Source organism: Leptopilina boulardi, unplaced genomic scaffold, assembly GCF_019393585.1.
Source record: "Leptopilina boulardi isolate dan_hultmark-lab unplaced genomic scaffold, ZJU_Lbou_2.1 LbouV2_123, whole genome shotgun sequence".
In the NCBI taxonomy this organism is placed as follows: Eukaryota; Metazoa; Arthropoda; class Insecta; order Hymenoptera; family Figitidae; genus Leptopilina; species Leptopilina boulardi.
The window spans coordinates 4813428-4835196 of record NW_026137667.1 but is presented as its reverse complement, the minus strand read 5'-3'; the positions used below and the strand labels follow the sequence as shown (position 1 = coordinate 4835196).

Sequence of the window (21769 nt, the reverse complement as noted above, 5' to 3'; positions counted from 1 at the left end):
CTATATATAAAAATCGAGGATTTAATATTATCTCAAACTGGGATTATAGCTATTTCATTTCTTTTTTTTTAAAATCTTTAAATAAATTTAATTCTAATCAGAATTCTGTTTTTAAAATTAAAGAACACTTTCAACTATTCCAGGTTTCACGCGCATAACATATAAAATACGAGTGGCATGGGAAAAATTAGCATACATTGCACAAGTCAAAAGAATCATGCGGGTCTTTTCAGTATAAAGCTTTTGCGTATTGTCGCGCATATTACGAAGTAAAAGTTAGTGAGTTCTTTTTTTTTTTTTTTTTTTTTTTATTCCATGTCTGGCGCAAACCAATGCGACTCGGTTCATTTTTTCTATACCTATATGCATTGGTGCATTGTAGATTGTATTAATTCGCAAACAGTACAGCATTTTATGAGTTAGGTGAAACTGCAAACAAAAAAAAAAAAAAAAGAAAAAACAGACCGACGGACGGACAAGGAGGTCACGATAAAGAAACGGGTATCGGTTCTTCATATATATACACGTCATTCTTTATAGGTATTATCAGAAATAGAGAAATAACAAAGCGTATATTAAGAATCGTATATACCATACACGGGCATTGTTCTCTAATATTTAGCTACAATATGTTTCCGTGTATAATAATAATTTTAATTCCCGCTTGTATACAATAATAATCGCAAAAAAAAAAATTAATTTACATACATATTATGTAACTTTTTTATTTTAAGAACAAAAATATTTAGAAATATTTATGTATAAGAAAAAAGGGAAATTTAGTATGGATAAATGTAATTAGGTACTAATAAGGAATTTCACTTTCACGTTTATGATGATATATACTGTAATTGAAATTTAATGCACGTAGATAATAGCGTGAAAATGATATTTTATGACGTGATCCTAATAATATTACATATTTTTTTTTTAATTGGGAAAAAAAAATTGTTTTTCGAAAAGGGCTATTAGAAAAGTATTTTTAATACTAACAATATTAAATATTTTTTTTTAAATAATTATAATTGGGTCAGAATTTCTCAAACGGATCACCTAAAATTCAGAATTTTTTTTTTTTAGTCTCATTTTTTTTCTCAACGGTTTCTTACACGAGTGGCATGGGAAAAATGGGGAATTCAAAAAAAAATTTAATTTTCTGTAGGACGTCAAGAACACTATTTTTTAATAACATTTTATAAATAAATAAATAATATAAAAATCTATTAAATATGAAATTTTTTCAAAATAAAAATTATATTTAGAAACTACATTTTAAGACGAGAAAAACCCTTTTCTTTTTTAATTGGTGAACAGGAACTCGAGAAAAAAATTTTTTTAGGTGATCCGTTTGAGAAATTATGACCCAATTTTTTTTTTTTTTATTTATATTTATATTTTTATATTTTATAATTTTTATTTATTTGTTATATTAATTTTTTTTGAATTTTTTATATATATACTTAGAATAGAATAATTTTTTATTTAAAATTATTAGAATTAAAATTTTTAATTATATAGAAAAGTTTTCTTTATAAAGAATAAAGATTGACGAAATACTAGAGAGTGACTATGCTATATATGACGAATGAGATCACAATGTCATTTACCTAAGAACAACGAAGTTTGCTTAACATTTTCGTCATTTCCTGTAGAATCTGTCAAACGATTTCTACAGAAAAAAAAAAATAATTCAATAAACTTTTATTCAAAAATCGAATTTACTTTTCTTTTTTTTAGCACTTATTTTTTTTTATCCACATTTTTATTTCCGGTATTAACTTTGAGATTAAAAAAAAAAAATACAGTGTTCCTTTTTAAGCATACATTGTAAAAAAAAAAATTATCACTCGTATGTATAATAAAGATAAGAAATGAAAACTTTTTTTTTCAAAATTAAAAAGACAGAAATTTTGAATTTCTTTTTTTTTACATTAAAAATTATAACGTGTTATATGAAAAAAAAAATAATTTTTAGATATATTCATTGGAGATGAAAATGAGAAAATATTGCAAATTTTATGTTTCGAAATAATTTTCACTAGTTATGAAACGCCACTATATAAACGTGCTGAATTCACGAATATACGTATATATACAGGTTGTCACAGACGTTCTAATAATCCGACGGGCTCATTGTATATATCTACCTATATGTACGTAATAATGTCGCACGATGCGTATGATGTAACTTGCAACCACGATGCACACTATAAGATTCGCACAATGGTGGTTCAGGGTTCAGCGAATAACAACAATAAATTTTAAAACCGTGCCTAAAATACTCCTCTCGACACTTTATCTCAACTATGCAGGTATTCGCGAGCAATATATCAATTTCATATTATAACGATTTTTTATTTAATTTATATCTCACATTCTGTAAATGACAAAAAAATTTTTTTTTTTATTTGATTCAAATATTATCAAATATATTTAATTTATTATTATTTAAGTCAATTAAATGCTATTCAAATACAGTTTATTTAATTCTTTAATTCAAGTAAATTTGTATTTAAAACAAAAAAATTAATTGACTCAAATAAAAATTATTTTGGTTTTTATTTTAATTAAATAAAGTAAATTTATAATAATAAATATTCTGACAAAAAAAAAAAAAACAGAAATTACTTAAAATTATTTGGTTCAAAGAAATATTTACTTGATATAATAGCAATTGTTTATTTGAATCAAGAATTTTTTTTTTTCATTTTCTATATAGAAATAATTTTGTTTAGAAAAATAATTACATTTGAAAATTATTATGGGAGCAAAATCTTATCTAAAGTCTCAGACTTTTCGTCTGGGAATAATTTTCTGGATTCTTTTTTTTTTTTTTTTTGTTAGAATAACGATGGTGAATATTACACTTATGAATTCTGCTAAAGATAATAAAAAGACACACCATATATCGTGTGCGATACTCAGAAATTTACAGTCAGCGAGTTCTTAAAGATAAGCAGAGGAGGACTGTGTGTCACACCGTCGCGACAGTTGTGGTTTCGAGTCATTGTTTAAATACTTTTACTTATAATTTGTAATTACTATATTTTTACGGTAAAAATTTCAACGAGTCATTGACGTACAAATTCAAAGAGAAAAAAAAAAGAAAAAAATAGTTTCACAAACTCTATTGCTATATTCATATTCTTTTTTTTCCAAATTTTATATAACAAAAGACACCCATTAGAAAATTAGTCACACATATAATTGATAAATGTATTTTTTTCCCATATAAATTAACTGCAAAAATTATTCTAAGACAGTAATTAATTAATAATAAATTAGTAATCATAGACCATCAATATTATGGAGAAATCGACACTCATATTGTTTTTCATTTTTTTTTTTTTTTTTAATTTTCTGCTCTACTAATACATGACATTGACATTTCTCAATGGAAATAGTCGCAAGAATAAATATTAGATCTGACCTCTCTCTCTCTCTCTAATATAAAAAGAATGAGAAGAAAAAATGTTAAAAGAAAAGTGAAATTAATTAATGCAATTTGTTATTATAATTAAAACCAGATTTATCGAGATTTATTTATTTTGCTTTCGGAGTATAAAAATGTCTTTTTTTTACTTATAATAAATAAATAATTGATAAAAAAAAATAAATAAGATAAAAAAAAAAATATGGTTGAATTAATTCGAAATTGGTAAAAATAGTTCATTGTAGATTCAAATTGGTATACAAAAAAAAAAAAAAAAAAAAAAAAATTATTGTGTACAAAGTATAGAAAACCTTACTGGTTGTTCTTGATCTTTGGACAAGTTGATCGTTCCAAAAGAAAAGCATTGCTGCCCTCTCTTTTATATTTATATCTATGAACAGAAAAGTAAATAGTACAAGGCAACTCTTGGAAAATATATATTAAAACAAATTATATTTTTATAATTTTTTTTTTTTTTAATTATATTTTTGCTAAGAAATTAAAAAAAAATTAATAATTAAAAATAGATGAGTTCTATTTAGAATTTTCATTTCTATTTCAAATAAAAATTAAATTAAAATCAAATTTTCGTTTAATGAAAATTTTACTTAAATAGAAATTTGGTTTTAAAATTTTTTTTAAATTTATCTAATTAAAAAATCTGGTAAATGAAAATTTTGCTTAATGAAAATTCAGCTAAATAAATAATTAAAATCAATTTGATTTAATGAAAATTTGGTTAAATAAAATGTCTATATTAATTTTAAAATTTGACTAAATAAAAAATCTGCTGAAAATTTTGCCAATCGAAAATTCAGCTAAATAAATAATTAAAATCAATTTGATTTAATGAAAATTTGGTTAAATAAAATGTCTATATTAATTCAAAAATTTGGCTAAATAAAAATTGTGCTAATTGAAAATTTTGCTAAATGATAATTCAGCTAAATAAAAATTTAAAATAACTTTTTGATTCAATCAAAATTGTGCTAAATGAACATATCGGTTAAATAAAAATTCGGTTAAATTTTATTATATTCACTGTTATTATATTTTTTATTATTATATTTATTATTATTATTATTATTATTATTATTATTATTATTATTATTAGGCTAAATAAAAAAATAAATAAATTTTCATATTAAATGACAATCATGATTGGGGATTTTCTCGTTGTGACAAATTCACTATATACTTTTTCGTGCTGCTTCTCATTATATCACTTGACTTGTAATTGCAATGTAAGATAATTTTCCCTTGGCCTAATGTCAAGCAAATAACAATTATGTACGGTTGCTGACGTGCAATAGATAAAAGTATATCAGCTTTTTTTTTTTCCTTTTTTTTAGTACGGGAAAATAATTTAGTGTATAGCGAAAATACATTTTATATATATGGACAATTCATTATCTAAATCGACTAACTATCTATTGTCTTACTGTGCGAGTGAAAGACATGTAATATTATAGGTAAATTCGTATAGGTGTATTTTTTTATATATATATATATGATAACCGTTATCTCTTATACGTGAATGGTAATTGTGTCCCACAAAACTATTTATAAATATATCACTGGTTTTTTGTAAAATAGTGAAAAATTATAAATGTTGGAGTTTGCAAGAACCATATAATGCATTTTGTTGGCGGATTACGCAATTTTTCATGAGGTGTCGATGAAAGTTGACGATCGTTTGCACTTGTTGCCGCGAGTAAACACCAGATGTTACGTGTTACTTTTATATATATTTGAAATTAAAACCACCTTTTCCCTTTGTTTCATCGAATATATATATATCGTTCTCTATAAAAAAAAATTGTATATTTTTTAAAATCCATTGAACAAATTTTCGAATTAATTTTAATTAATTAATAAATCCCAATTAATATTTAATTAATAGCTTCTATATATTTTTCCCCCATTAGAATAGAAATAAAAAAAAAATTATTTTTTCAACTTTTAATCTTTGTTTTTTTTTTTTTGGCAAACAATAAAAAATAGTAAATAATTCTTATTTTGACATGTGAAAAAAGCCTCATAATTATTTAACAATGAAAACCAAAATATAAAAAACCGAATAGTTTTTTTTTATACGACCGAAACTATTTCGGTTACTAACCACTGGGTCACAAAATCTGTGCATTTAAAATCAAAGTTGAATTCTTTTTGAAAAATTTAAAAATGATTTTTAGAATTTATAAACATTTATTTTATTATTAAAATAGAAATTATTTTATAAAGATTTTTTTTTTTAATATAGAAAAGAAATTTTTATATGCCATATATATGTATATATATAATATGAATTGCAAGCCATAAAAATTATGTAACTAAATGTAATGGGAATGTGACCATGAAGAGCGACTTATTTGAGAGCAACTGTTAATCAAATTTTGCAGATGCTATGGTAATCCTACCTTGTCCTCGAAGGAAAAAAAAAAAAAAAAAAAAAAAACTTTCTACCCGAGTCGCTTCAAAGAGGCTCCACAAAAATTAATACTTAAATAATCGTTTTACTAAAAATACTTAATAATAATTTTTTCCAATTATTTATTTTATTAAAAAAAAAAAATTATATTTTTAATACTTTTTTTCAAAAATAATTTATATATTTTAAATAAAGAATTATTTATTATTATTAATTTATTCATTAAACAAGAGACAAAAAAAAATAAATTATTGAAATAGTAGGTATTTCATGATTATATCAATCATGAATATTGAAAGGTTGATTATTAATTACAAATATTGTTAAGAAATATAATATTATTTAAGTAATATATAAAATAGCATTTATATAAAATAAAAAACGATACAAAATTTTTGTGCTTTAAGGGCATGTCAAAGATGTGAGACTATTAGGTCATTAAACTAGTGCTTGGAAATAAAAAAAATTTTATTTTTTACCTGCGGTTCATAACTCGCAGTTTCTATTGCAAAGAACTATAAATTTTTATTAGAGAAACCTATATATTGGTAATAAATATACTTAATTATTCGTATATATGAGACTATAACTTACAAGTTTATGGTTAAAATATTTTCAAAAATATTATTTATTTTTGATGCAAACTTTTTTTGATATTATTTATAATTTTCGATACAAAATAAGAAAATTAATTTAATATCGAGAGAAAAAAATTATTTTCAAAATCAGAGAATTTTGTTTTTTTTTTTATATTTCATTTTTATGAAACTTTTTTTAAAGTACAAAATTTTAATTAATAAAATTAAAAATTAATGACTAGATCGTGAAGATAGTGAAGAAAAATCATAGAAGAGAATATCACAGTGACTTGAGAAAAAAAAAAAAATAACATGACACACAAACAGAATAAATATAGAAAAATAAAATAGTAAAGGACATTATATAATAAACTTTAATATATCTGTCATGCACTTACATGCATTTTGTTTTCTTTATATAGTTTCTTATGATAAATTTTACCCTTGAAACTCATATGACTAGTTATTTTCTTATATATTAATTATTTAAATTTTTTTAAAAAATTATTTTCTGTTAAAAAAAGACAATTTTTTATATATTTATTTTTTTTACATTTATATATTTTTTTTTTAATTATATTATATGTTTTGCGTAAAAATTTAAAAATAATTGACAAAATTAATAAAAAATAAAATCAGAAAATTTTGTTTAGGAATATTGTAAATTAAAGGAAAAAATTGTGAAATGAAATTTTATGAAACTTAAAAAAAAAAGAGAAAAATTCTATTTGAGTCTTTGAAGTGTTCGCGAGGCAGGTGGTTGAGTAACGTTGCGACTTGAGGTTAAAGTACAAGGATCGGTTTAATTAGTTCTAATCGGGGCACGATGGAAATTTGTACCGACTTACTATTTTTCACCTTCCCAAAGTCTAACACAGTGGCATAATATTTTCGCAATAATGCATTTGTCATGAAATTATAGCTTTCATAATATTATTTATAGTTTTAAAACAGACAATTTATTCTTGCAATTAAATTTAATAAAAAGTATCAATTTACTATACTCCTTTGTGGCAAATCAAATTTTGTAAAAAAAAAAATAATCACATTTTTTTCTCTATAATCTATAAAATTGTATTTATAAAAAATTTTGTTACTCGATATTTAATTATTTATTTATTTATTTAATATATTAAATTAAGTAATTTTTTAAAAATTTATAAGTTTTTTTTTTGCAAATGCAGAATTTTTTTTTAATATTAAAATAGTAGGTACTTAAGCAAATGTACAAAAAAAAAAGGATGGAATATTTGAAGCACACTTGTGTCAATGTTATGTCGTTATCTGCAGCACAATTTTTTTTTTGTCATAAGAAAAAAAATTGTATAATCTCATTAAAAAAATGAATTTGCTTATCAAGTAAATTCATATATATATATATATTTTAGCGTTTGAAATTGAAAAACATTTTTATTTTGTTTTTTTTATATATAATATTTCATATAGGGTATATACACAAAAGAGAGTGAACCAGTTTTTTTAAAAATAGAATAGAATTGAAGAAAAAAGCTATTTCTAAAACCTTGTTATATATGAATTATGTATATAACATTTTTTCGAGTTTCGAGCAAATATCTAAAAATATATAATATTTTTTGATTGAATGAATTTTTCAAATATTTTTCGAATTTATGAAAAATATTTTTTTTTTTTTAAATTAATATTTTAAAAAAATTATATTTGAAAAAATTGATATAATATAAATGTTTTTTCTACAGGTGTAATGTATTAAGATCCTGAGAAAAAAAAAATTCTACAATCGACAATATTTTCCAAAGGAATTAGAAAAGAGAAATAAAAGATATATTGACGATAAGGAAATGAAAGGCAAATTTCTTTCTTGTATGAAAAAATTTAGGTATTATAAATATTTTGTTTAAAAAAAATTATATTTGAAAAAATTTATTTAATATAACTGATTTTTTTTTCTACAGGTGTGAGATCTTGAGAAAAAAAAATTCTTCAACCAACGACAATATTTTCCAATGGAATTAGAAAAGACAAATAAAAGATGTTGACGATAAGGGAATAAAAGGTAATTTTTTTTTTCTTCTATACAAATTATGCTATATTACATCCGCGGCAATCAAGATTCAATGTCATTATACGTAACGTCTCTCCCAATTTCCTTTTTTTTACGGAATATGACTTTCGATCAGCGTAAAATAGTTTTGACCTTCTTATAAGTCTAGTGAACGACAGCGTTTACTTGACCCGTTTCAAATTGAGATAACAAAATATAGGAGTTTTTCATATATTGCAATAAATTATATATATATATGTTCACACACCTTTTGAAAGCTTTTTTTCTTTTTAATACATAATGTAAAAAAAACGTCGTTCTCATTATCGCAATATGATGTTTTACGTCTGGCACGACGTTACAGGGTCAAAACACTCACAAAAGAATAATCGTCCAGGTTGAATAAACAGCGGATCGATTTTCTTTCAGCCTGACGACTAATCGACAATAGACTTGCCATCGGTTAAAGTGGACGTTTAATTAAGTTTTAGTTTTATATATATATATATATATATCAACCGGTTGATTAATTTATTTATGAAATTCAGAAAAAAATATAATATTCAAAAAACATGTTTTTTACAAAAAAATTATTTTTATATTATATTAACACTTTTTGTAAAAAAATAAAATAATTGTACTATTAACAATATTATTCAACCAAATTTTTAATAATTTAAATTCGAATTTTTATGGCAAAATTTCTATTTCTAATTTTCAATTTTTTATTAAATTTCTATTTTACTTTTTATTAATTTTATATTTTTTTTTATTTCTATATAATTATTAATCTCAGTGAATTTTTCTTAATCAAGTTTCTGTCACTCGACTTATTAAATACACAGTATATCAGATTATTTACATGTATTAAAAAGTATTAAAATTGCCTACATAGTGTTTGCAATGCGATACACATAAAATATATACAGTGTACGTTTGCATATATATATATATATATATATATATATATATATACACATAATTGTCGTAAACAGCTAAATATCCTGGTATATAAGATTAAAAAAAAAAATTGCAATGCGCGCAAGTCAAATAAAAAGTTACACACGACCCTGGAATTTTCACGAGAAGAGAGAGTTTTTCAATGTGCACACGCGCAACATGATCCTTCGTAATATATTAAATCCGTTACTCATTGCGGAAGATGATTACGTTTCTATGCGTATTTACGATTGACATTCATATCGCGTGGAATTTTCTTTTTTTTTGCAAAAAAAAAAAATTCTTTTTGTTATTTTTCCACATTTATTTTCTCTTAAAATCCATTTTTATCAACATAAAAAAAAAACAGGAAAATCTTAAGGAATTTCAGGATAAAAATTTAAAAAAAAATAATTTAATGAAAATTATTATTATTATTATTATTATTATTATTAATTTACTTTGATTTCGATTAAATAAAAAAATTCAGGATAATCATAATACTCAAAAATATAATATACGAGAAACTACTTATAATGAATTTTCTTGTCCTACTTCGATAAGTCCCTTATCAGTCCTCTATATATCAACTAACAGTCATTCAAAGTGAAATTGCTATTATTTTAACGATTATTTGGCTGAAAATTGAAATTTTAATTGATCTTCAATTCTCGCCGCCCCCCCCTTTCATTTGATTTTTAATTTTATTTCTCATAATATTCTATTTTAATTAAAAGTCCTTTAATTTAAAGAATATTTAAAAAAAAAGAATTTTATAAATTTTTTGAAAATAGCAAAAAAAAAAAAAAAAAAATTACATAATTATTATTATTAATGTATAATTCTCAGTTGCTTTGAAAAAAGTGTGTAAAATAATTTTCTTAAATTTCAATAAAAACTGAAATAAAATTGCGTGTCAGATTCATTTAATGATAAAGTCCCGTCTGCGGTTACACTTTCCTTTTAAATATATAGTAACACCTCAATATATATAGTGTATATACTCCCCCGCAAGAATTACCGACAAGGACAAAACTTTTTTTTTTATATACATCACGTGCTTTTCGCGGGCAGTCAACGGGAATGGAATCATGTAATTGTTCCATAAATCTTATGATACTCATTAATCATGAGCAATTATATAATAATTGTTTGGAGATTTTTTTTTTTTCAATTTTCCAAATAAGTTGAACAAAATTTAAATAATGTTTAATAATTGAATAAACAAAAGTAGAAAATTAAAAAAGAAAAAAGTGTCAATATTTTATTATTAAATAATAATTTAATAATAATAATTATAATAATAATAATAATAATAATAATAATAATAATAATCGTGATGATTTAAAACAATATTTATAATAATTTTTTCTAAAAATTAATTAAATTTTTTTTTCATACTTACAATAATAATTTGTAAATTTACATTCCGGAATGTGGAAGGGTTAAATTTTAGAAAGAAAAAAATTAAGTTAGGTCAGAGAATTTAAAACACTGTGCATTAAAATAAATTTTAATTTATTAAAATTATTTTTCGATTAATAAAATAAAAATTTTAATTTCATTTACAATTAACAATTGTTACCAATGTATGAAACAATTTTTATGTAATTAAAATAAAAATTTAAAAAAAAATTTTAATTACAAAAAAATTGTAATATAAATATTTTAACATTATGTAAAAAAATAATTTTTTTTTTTTTTGAAGACGGACTAAAATTTGTTTAAAAATCTACAAATTTCAAATTAAAAATGTTTAAATAAATAAAAAATGCTTACTTGTCATTGAAGACGAGAGTCATGTTCAGGAAACTCCGAAAGCACATGAGGATTTTTTTTTCTTTTTCAAAGAAGAATTATACAAAAAAAAAAAAAAATTGTTGCGATGATGATTTGAACACGAGTTTTTGGAAAGATGCATTTTGAACGATGTAAGCCTCACGACTGACGAGACGCAACTGTGCGTTGAGGTCTCCTACTACCGAGCAGGTCGAAGTGGAGAGACACGTGAATTAAAAGGGATACCATTTTCAAACCAATACACTAACGACTTTTTATAAGCAACAGTGAGAGAAAGAGAGAGAGACAGATAAATATTTTACACTAACAACTGTTAACGTCAGGATGTTTGTAAGAGGACTTGCGCCTAAGAAACAGAGAAAAAGATTGGCTCAATTTCTGAGAGAGAGATTCAAGTCATCTATAACGAAAGAGCGATTAAACTTTATAGTGACGAATAAGAGTGCACTGGACTTGGTAACGTGCATACTAAGCGGCAAAACAGTGATAACAATCAAAGGAAGTGTATTTTAGATTTTGTTACATGAATCTTGCAAAGAAAAAGAAAAAAAAAAAAAACCTCATTTGCACCGTTCAAAGGATTTTTCTTTTCAAACATTCTTAATTTTTTTTATCCCAAAAAAAGATACAAATAATAATTCTTTTAATCGATTTATTATTTTAACATATTTAAAATATTCAACTAATTTTTATAAAATAATAATAATTTGGCATGTAAATTAACAATTAGTAAATTGAATTAATTTGGTACTAAATTTTAAAAATAATTATATTAATCATTGGTATTAATCAAATAGTTTGAGTTTAATAATATTTTTATAATATCAAATTAATAAATTAATCACATTTTTTATGTTTTGGTTTTTTTTTCTAGTAAAAATATTAAAAAAAAAGAGTGTATACAAGTGGAAATATATCTTTTACGTATTAATTTTTTTATAGAATAGGGTGTTTTTAAATTTTACGCAACAGTTATAAAATTTTATTTGTTATGAATTGAACTAGACTTATGAAATTATTTTATATTTAAAAATATTATACAACTTTTGTCATCGTAATCGGTTTTTTTTTAAATATAAGTAAAAACAAAATTAATTAGGCTAAATTCAATTTTTTTTTCATTTTTCATGAATACTTTTTATAAAATTTTAATATTTTTCCTCTTTACACTTTAAAAATTGATTTCTTAGAAGATAACAAATCAGTTGGTTTTTTTTACTAATGATCCAAATTTTTTTCCAATTACTTATAGACATTAAAACTTAACCAACAAAAAAAAAAAAAAATTTGGAATATTACCTTTTTTTGAATTTTCACATTGATTCAAATTTTATAGAGAATGTTTGGAAAACAAAAATTCAATGTTACAAAATTTTTTATTTTTCATTTGAACGGGATTTGAATAAAAAGAAAAAAAAATTAAAATAAATAGTAGAAGTATTATTATATTATTAAAAGACAAAAGAGAAGATGATAGGAGAAGGTCAGGCTCAATTTGAAAGAAAGAAGGTTTTTGCAGTTACACTGCTCTCCCAGGCATGTCTTCAATTAGAGTCGCACTGGTATATATATATGTATATTCATGCAACGATATATATTCGAAAGATTTCAGTTTTTTTTTTTTTTTTTTTTTTTTTTTTTTTGAATAAAAGAATTGAATTTTGACTGCAGACGATGACTCTGATCCCTATTATATGCGCGTGTATGCTGATGAAAAGAGCAAAAAAAAAAAAAAAAACGAAACTAAACTAAACGATATATATATAATCATGAATAATGTAATTAGGATAGCTGTTAGCTTCTTTTCCTTTCAGATAATGTTTACGCCTAAATATATACATATATATAGTATTCATGCTGTGTGTTAACAGCAGGACATTTTTATCGACCATCCTCCTTCTCGCCCATCCCCTTGCCCGAATAACCTTACTATATAGTCGCATGTAAACGGGTGCTGCGGGCGGCCAGGTGAAGGAAACCAAATTGGAAAAAGGCACATCCTGCCATCACATACACACTTTTTATGATAATAGCAAGGATTTTGTATTTGTTTCCTTTTAATCTTCAAAAATTTTCTCACATTCGCGAAAAAAAAAAAAAACTAGAAAAATTTTTCTATTTCAATTTATTATTCTTTCGAATTATTTCGATCCCTAGGGTTGAAATTTTTCAAAACAAATTTTTTTTTAATTAAAAATATTTTAATCTTTATTATTTTAATTTTATTATAAATAATAGAATAATTTATTTGTCTCCAAATTCGGTTAAATAAAAAAAAAATTTATTCCTATTTTTTTAAATTGAAAAAGTAAATAAAAAAAATTCAAAAAAGATTTTCCTATGAAAGAGACAATTTTTTTTTTTTAATTTATTTTCTGTAAAAAATTATTAATAATTTTTTTTTTTAAACATTGTTATTGCTGTTCCCTACAATGAATGTTTATTATGTAGAAAACAATAATTGTAAGTCGAGCAGGTTGTTTATTTTATGTACTACCAGAAAAAAAATGTCGTGGCTCACTGACAATAATATATATATATATATATATATAAACGTGGCTAATTTTTCGAACGAGTTATAGATACCTACTTTCTTAAAGATAACGTTATACCTCTACTTACTTTATTAACGATATTGCTTGCGTGACGAGCAACCTTGAACAGTTTCGATAATACAACTACTTTTTCGATAAAAAAAAAAAAAAAAAAAAAAAAAAAATTACTTTTGTAGTTTCTATTACTAGCATCAATCAAATTTTTCGAAAAATAGAAATCAAATTAAAATTACTAAATTTTGTTAAATAATATTATTTATAAATTATTTAAAACATTTTTTTACTTTAGAAATTAATTAAAAGAAATTGAAAATATGTTTTAATTTTCAATAAAAACAAATCTTTAATGAAAATTTAAATTACTGATCGAGAAAACGTGATTGTTTATTAGAAAAAAATTCGTTGTCTTTATAAGATAACAAAAGGGGTAGTCATAGTCACTATCAACCCCTGAATTAAAAATATTTATTATCTTATCCGAATAAAATTCATTGTTTACATATAACTCATCTCCAATATAAAAGCAGAATTATTAAATTTATTATAAAAATTGATTTATAAATTTAAAAAAAAAATTATTTTTTTTTTTTTTTAATTAAATAAATTTTTTTTTGATAACGGATGGCAAAACAACGTTTTGTTATATATTGTCTCTTGACCCTTTTAGCCCAAGCAATCGAATTTACAATTTTATTTATGCAGTGACCCTGCTTACTTAAGTCACTAGGTCCGAATGCACGTGGGAATTGTATCCTTTTCAATGGGAAAAAAGATTAACGATAGTTATTCGTTAAACTAAAATTCAAATTTCAAAAATTCTTCTCAAAAATGTAAAACGATCCCTATATATATATATATATAACCCTGAATTAAATTATAAATTAAATTGACTATAAGAAATAAATAAGTACCCAAAATAATATAATAAATAATAATTAGAGAAGAAGATTACAATTATACTAAAAAAATTAAATTAAAAAAAATTTGCTTACTTACGACTTTTTTTTATTTTTTCCAAAGCCCAAAAGATAGTAGTTTATCTATATATGAATTTCTTATACAAAAATTTGCATTAGTTGCATTAATGTTGAGGGAACTGCTATGGCTGACAGTTTTAGTCAATAGAAACGTTATGCAATTTTTTTTTTGCTCAAGGCACTTGAAAAAAAAAAATTTTTTATCTATTTATTTGACTCGCTAGTAATTGTCTATGAAAAATAGCTTTTTACTGGAAAAATTTAAAAATAATTCTTTACGATAATATCGATCGGAGAATATAATTTATCCATTGTATGTTATGATAAAATAAAATTAAATTAAATATAGCATAAAAAATTTTATTTTCACAAAATAAAAGGAAAAATGCGATAGACGACCGAAAATAATTGAGAAAAATTTCGGAAATAGTTCAAAAGATTTTTTTTTTTTTCAAGACAATCAAAAATTACTTCCTGAAGACGCAAATAAATAAAAAGAAGCAAACAAAAACCCTATCATCATCATCATTATTATCATCATAAATTTCAGGTTTCAAACTTACAAAATCAACAAAAATTGAGTAAACTGAAACACATCCCGGATCTAAAACCTGAATCTTATTCCTGTTTAACTTGAGATTTGAGATATTTTTTGTAGAATTATTTTAAACAAATAACAAAAAAAAAGCAGTGTATATTTACAAATAATTTCGAAAGCTAAATTTCTATATTTGACAAAAAAAAAAAAACAAAAAAAAAAGGGTAAAAAATAAAAGAGAAATAAAATTTGAAGAATAATAATGGACATTGAATGATTAGTGATTCAAATTCATTAATAGATTGTATCGAATTTGATACACACAAGTTATTCTAAAGTGGTCGAGAGAAATAGAAAAAAAAAAAAAAAAGAGGCGATGGTACCGACTGTCATATCCGGTGAATAACGAGTCTCAAACACTCTCGCGCACCTTTTCTATCATAAATTAGTCAAAAAGCACTTGTGTCACGACAATCCGAAACGCCAGCAAACAATCTAAAAGTGAAACGCGAATGAATAGAATGACACAATAGTCAACGTTTTTATATAGACGAAATGGGGAAGAAAATAGAAAAGACCGACCCTTTGTTAGTCCAAGATATGATGGAAAGAAAAAAAAAAAAGGTGCATTCTTCTTATCTCAAGTTCCTAGAGAATTCTTAATATATATATATATAAACAAAATTCAGTTTCTTTAATATTTTATTTTTGAAACTCAAAATTTTCTCCTCTTTTCACATATTCTTTTGTTTTCTTCTTTTGATATTTTCAAATTTAAAAAAAAAAAAAACCTATATTATATTCCTTGAAAATAGAAACAATAAACTGTTTTCACTTAGGATTTACACCTCAAAAGACATAAAACATATATAAATTTTGAAAGAGAATTCCATTTTTTTTAATTATATGTAAATATTTCATTGTGTCAAATCATTATTTTCATTGTGTAAAATTATTATTATTATCTTCATTATTATTTTCATTCTGCGAAATTATTATTTTTATTGCGTGAAAAAAAATTAACTATTTTCATCTTGTAAAATTGTATTTTCATTGTGCAGAAAAAAAAATACAATTTTATTTTATTATTTTAGATAGAAAAAAAAAAATTATTTTTAATTTAAAATATTTTGTCAAAAATTTTATAACAAAAAAATAAATTAATACAACGTTCTAATTAATTAATGCGGCATCATTGAAAATTATAATTGAGGAAAATTGATTAATTTTGAGAATTAATTTTTTTTTAATGATAAAAACAATTTGAAAATTTAATTTAAAAATTTGAAGCACAAACTTGTAATTGTAAAATATTACATTGAATGAAGCTACTGTGGGTCCCGCATAAAAGCATGAGTAAAAAGTATTTTGTGTTTTGTGTCAATTTCATCAGCTGCTACTCAGCATATAAACAAAGTTCTAGAATATTATTTATATGAAAGTGTGTTAGCTCCATTTTTCTTCAATTTATTTAAATAATGAAAACGCACTCCAATTACGAATAAATTTCGTCACGCTGAGTTTTTTTTTTTTTACAAAATAATGATGATGATAGGATTCACCACAAATTCATTTATTTTTGAGTCTCAAAAGAGAAAAAGACTATATAATAAGTTTCTATATAAATATTCCGAAAAAATAATCGCGAAACATTGACGCCTATAAAAAAGAAATATTTTAATAAAATAAATCCGAACAATTTTATTTAATTAAAAATAATAGTATTTGCAAATAGAGAAAAATATCCGTCTAGAAAAGTGATGAGTCTATATTTTTTTAAATATTAAAAATAATTTTTTTTTTCTTACATGTTCTCTCGATTTTGCTGCATTTAATTCTACCACTGTTTTCTGCAATTCGATGTTTTGCCGACGAAGCAACGATATCTATAAGTAGAAAAAAATAGATTATTATTATATATAAAAATACTTTATATAATTTTTTTTTCTAGGATAAAAAACTAAAAATTATTACATTATTATTATTTTTTTTTTAAATAGATTTTTAATGCAATTTTTTCGGTTTTTTTTAAAATTAATACAACAGAACGGTGAATGCCCGATTTTTTTCAACTTTAAATATTGGTGCGAGCTTAATCAGTAAGGAAGTTTTGTGGTGTGTTTTTGCTGCGAGTAAAAGCGGTGCGATGCGCGTTTCTGTTTGCCTTTCTTATCTCAGGTTTGCACTGCGATAACCGATCTCCTCTTTCCAGCTGATCTTGTAAAGGCCTCAGATCTACTTCCCCTAAGTACTTACTCGCAGTCAAAGAAACGCAATCCGCTGTGGGCTCGCTATATGTTTAAGATGAATATATATTGTTAAAGTGGGAATTTTGTCAGACTCGTATCGACATACTTCAGTACCCGAGATAAAGAAGACAAACTTCTCTATAATGTTTGAAATGATAAATTCCATTCTCATAAAACACACCCACAACAATTATATATACAGGCTTTTTTTTTTCCTTTTTAAAGTGTATTCAATTTTAAATATAGTATTAATTAATCAATTATGAAATCAAAGACATTTTTTTTTTAAATCAAAAAAGAATTTTTCTTTGATTCAAATATATTTTTTGAATTAAAAAAATTAATAAATATTAATTTCTAAAACATTGTCTAAAGATAATATCAAAAAAATTCATAATTCAAATGATATTTATTTTTTTGCAGAGAGACGTGTCAAGACATAAGAGACTCCCAAGGCTTTTATGCAACCTCTATAAGGATTTATAATTCGCAATTTATTATTTTAATTCAAATAATGAAGATTTATAAAGAAAAAGAGATGGATTTTTGTGGAAATTTTAAATATTTGAAAAAAAAGGTATGAAACAATATTGCAGTACAATATATATATATATATATATATATATATATATATATGCCAACTTGATGATTTAGTTACAAAGATAAATAATCGACATTAGAACTAATCGAACCACATAGATAAAGTTATCTACTAAATTTAAAACCAGTGACCATTTTCAAAGTATTGTCGCGTTTATCCATTCTTTCTTTTAAATAGTAGAATATCACAATTTTTTTTTTTAAACCTAACTAGACGATAAAAATTTCCATTCGTTAAAAAAAACACTTAATTTTTCCTATGAAAAAAATGGAAATGAAAATTTATTTTTTAAATTAAGCTAAATTAAAATATTATGAATTTTCAAAATATTTCAATAAAACTAAAATTGATTTTTGAAAAATGTTTAAATGTATAATCAGATAAGACAACAGGGACATATTTGCTCATCGATCACTTGCATTTTATTAGGGAAATCGACATCTGTTGAAATATTTTCTAATCGAAGGGTAACTTTTTATCTGCAAAGAATAGAGCAAACATATTTTATTTAACCGACTCTATAGCTAAAATAATATTTTTGATATTTTATATCAATTTTTAATTTCTAAACGAATAAAGCTAATATTGTTTTTTTTTTCAGCTGAAAAAATAGATTTAATTAAATATATAAATTATAATTTCTATCGTTAACCGGAACGAATTTTTTTTTTAAATTGATAATTATTTAAATACAATCAATTTAATATTAATAATAAAAAATAAAATAAATTTTATATTATTAATTAATAATTTAAACCTGGAAGTGACTAAAAATTAAAAAAACTGAACTAAAACTAAAGTAATAATTTGATAAAATTAATTAAATTTACCTCAGCATCTTTTGCATTCAATATTTCTTGTAATTCAACACATTTTTCATTTGCATCGTTTAATTGCTTAGAACGTTCATCTGTAAAAACAATGATTAATTAAATATTTAACAAGAAATTCATAAATGTTTATTTTAAAAATATTAAACCCCCATAATAATTTTTTAAATTATAAAATAATAAAAATAATATTAATTGATATAAATAAAAATAAACTATTAAAAGTCGGAGTAAAATTGTTATAAATATAAAATTTAAATTTAAACAACATTCCCGCTGAAATTTAAAGATCTTTAATTGGTCGATAAAACAGAACCTTATTTTGACAGCGAAGGTTAACCTAACCTACACAGAAAAGATAACTTTGTTTTTTTTATATTTTTTTTAATAATTTAATTTATATAATTAAAAAAAAAACTATGTACCTATTTCTTCGACGATCCCTTCGGAAAGAACTTCTTTAGTGAAATTTGTAATTTGTCCCTTTAAATTAGATAAACTTGGTAATCCATCTCCAAACCACGTCGCCATTATACACGTCAACACTCTACGTGGAGAGGTTTTAATTTAACTATTTATTTTAATTTCCACAATTAGAACAATTTATCACTTATGTCTCTGGATATAATGCTTGCCGTTATTAAATTTCAAACTATTAAAATTTAGATTTATCACGTAACACTTCTATAATTACTATTATTTCTACATGATTAACAAGTTTGAGGAAAATTGTCAGTTTTTATCACTTTTTGAATTTATTTCATATTAATCGAGTATTTGTCTTTTACTTATGTTATTATGATATTATAATCTTAATAATAAAATGATTTGTTACAACTGTTTTACTTGTAGAACACTGTTTTTTTATAAGAAATATGTTTCTTTTGTGATTTAAACACTAGAAAGTTCGAGTATTGTTGTACCGACTGAGTTTACTTAGTTTTGAGGTTATAAAAAAGAGACTGTAGAGGGCAGCAGATTTGCCGATCAGTGCTGCCACCTTTAACTTCTTTATTTATAAATTTCTAATTATAATTTAAAATTGACGGTTTTCTTGATTGTGTGTTCATCTTTGTATTTTGATTAAAAAAGTTTATTTAGTTGCAAATAATTAAACAATAAAGTATTCTAGTGATAATGAAGACCGTGGAAAATTTATTATAAAGTTGAAATATCGTGAAATTAATAAAAAAAGAAGTTACAACAAATAGGTAAAAACTTTTTCTTTGTTGATAACCTCATGTGCTTCGTAAAATTTCTTCTAAGTTTTTGTTTCAATCGCTTTGTTCTATAACCGGAATTTAAATAATATTTTTAATATAAATGTTTATTTTAGACAGTCATAGGTATTTTATTACAATTTCAATAAAATCGAAAGTCAGAATGTTGTAAGTATATAAAAAAGCCAGTAATAATAGTAATTTTCTAACAATAAGGTTAGTTTTCATGAAAATTACCGAAAATTGTTATTTTATAATAAAATTTATAATCCTAATATAAAGTTTTTTCTGATTGAATAAAGTAAATATAATGGTAAAGTGGTAATTGGAATTTTAAGATTTGTAATAAAACATAAACTTATAGCATAAGATGTGCGGAAAGTAGATTAAAAACAGTAAAATTTTTCTTAAAAGTTTTATAAACGCGCTTTGCGCATAAAATTTTCTTTTTCGCAACCTTTCAAAGAAAACTTTATAAATGTTTCGTATATATTAATAACGTTACAGTAGAAAGAAGCGTAAAAACGGGAAAAATATTAAAGTAATAAAAGCAAGATAAGTTTTTTTCTTTGATAAGCACTCTCCGCAGAAAATTTCTATACGCAAAAAAAAAGTAAATTAACTTTTGTGGAGAAAATTAATTACGAACCAGTGTTTCATCAATAAATCAAAAAATTGCGATTTTACTTTAATATTTCGAGTGTGCTATATTTATTATAAAATATTATCGCAAAAAAATACGTAAATTAAATTTAATTAATTTCTATATGAAAAAATTCCATTTGAATATAAAAATTGTCTGTTATTTACATAAGAGTTTAATAAATGAGTTGAAATGATATCATAGATGTACGTTTAACATGTTGTGAATTCAGAGCGACGTGAAATTTTTACCTTCTGAATATGACATATGAAATGTAATTTAGAAGTAGCACAACGACACAGTTGTCAAGACTTGTAATTGGCAATTTTTTTTTGTAGACACTTCTTCAACGAGATGCGTGCAACGAAGTATATATTAGGAAGGAAACCTGGCACGAGACCGAGGTCCTCTTCAGCGGAAGGCGAGTGCCATTTACTATGCTGCTCTTATATTCAGTGCGGTAAGTTTTTTTTTCTTCTCTCTCTTTTATCAATTAAAATTAAAAATTAAATTATTGAATTAAACGCATAAAACCCGAAAATTATAAATAAAAAACTGAAGTAAATTAAAATAATAAAAAAAATTTAAATAATAAATTATTGTTTGTAAATATTTAATTTTTCTTAATATTCTCATATTAATTTATGAAAATATTAATAATTAGAAAAAGAGAAACAATACTAAAAAAAAAAGTACCAATACCATTAAATTTCGCGTGCATTAAAAACGATCAATAATCTTTTATATATATATTCGCTTGAAAACTGGAACTCATTTCAGAGGTGATTTCATTTTATTCGTTAACTTGTTATTTTCTTGTAATTTTATTTTATTTATTATTCAATTTATTGGTCTTTATAGCAATTATAAAACTTGGGACAACCTGCTGAGTTTCATTAAATTAAGAAGAAAAGTTGTTTGTCAAACAAATTCAGTAATTTATAAGATTTAT

General features: G+C 23.0%; 1 protein-coding gene across 2 annotated transcripts in view; it reads right to left on the bottom strand.

Annotated features, from left to right (window-relative positions):
• LOC127288164 (thyroid receptor-interacting protein 11-like) overlaps positions 1-19879 on the bottom strand; it is a 33147-nt gene extending 13268 nt beyond the window's left edge. The window contains exons 1-3 of one of the 2 annotated variants that reach the window (XM_051315467.1): positions 19380-19879; positions 18955-19034; positions 17083-17160 (exon numbers count right to left, since the gene is read on the bottom strand). In XM_051315467.1, the coding sequence (XP_051171424.1) occupies positions 17083-17160; positions 18955-19034; positions 19380-19485 (264 nt within the window). In that variant the 5' untranslated portion in view covers positions 19486-19879. Of the gene's footprint in view, positions 1-11183; positions 11588-17082; positions 17161-18954; positions 19035-19379 lie in introns of those variants that run through there. The other variant, XM_051315476.1, reaches the window with a different exon arrangement.
• Between the last annotated feature and the right edge of the window lie 1890 nt (positions 19880-21769).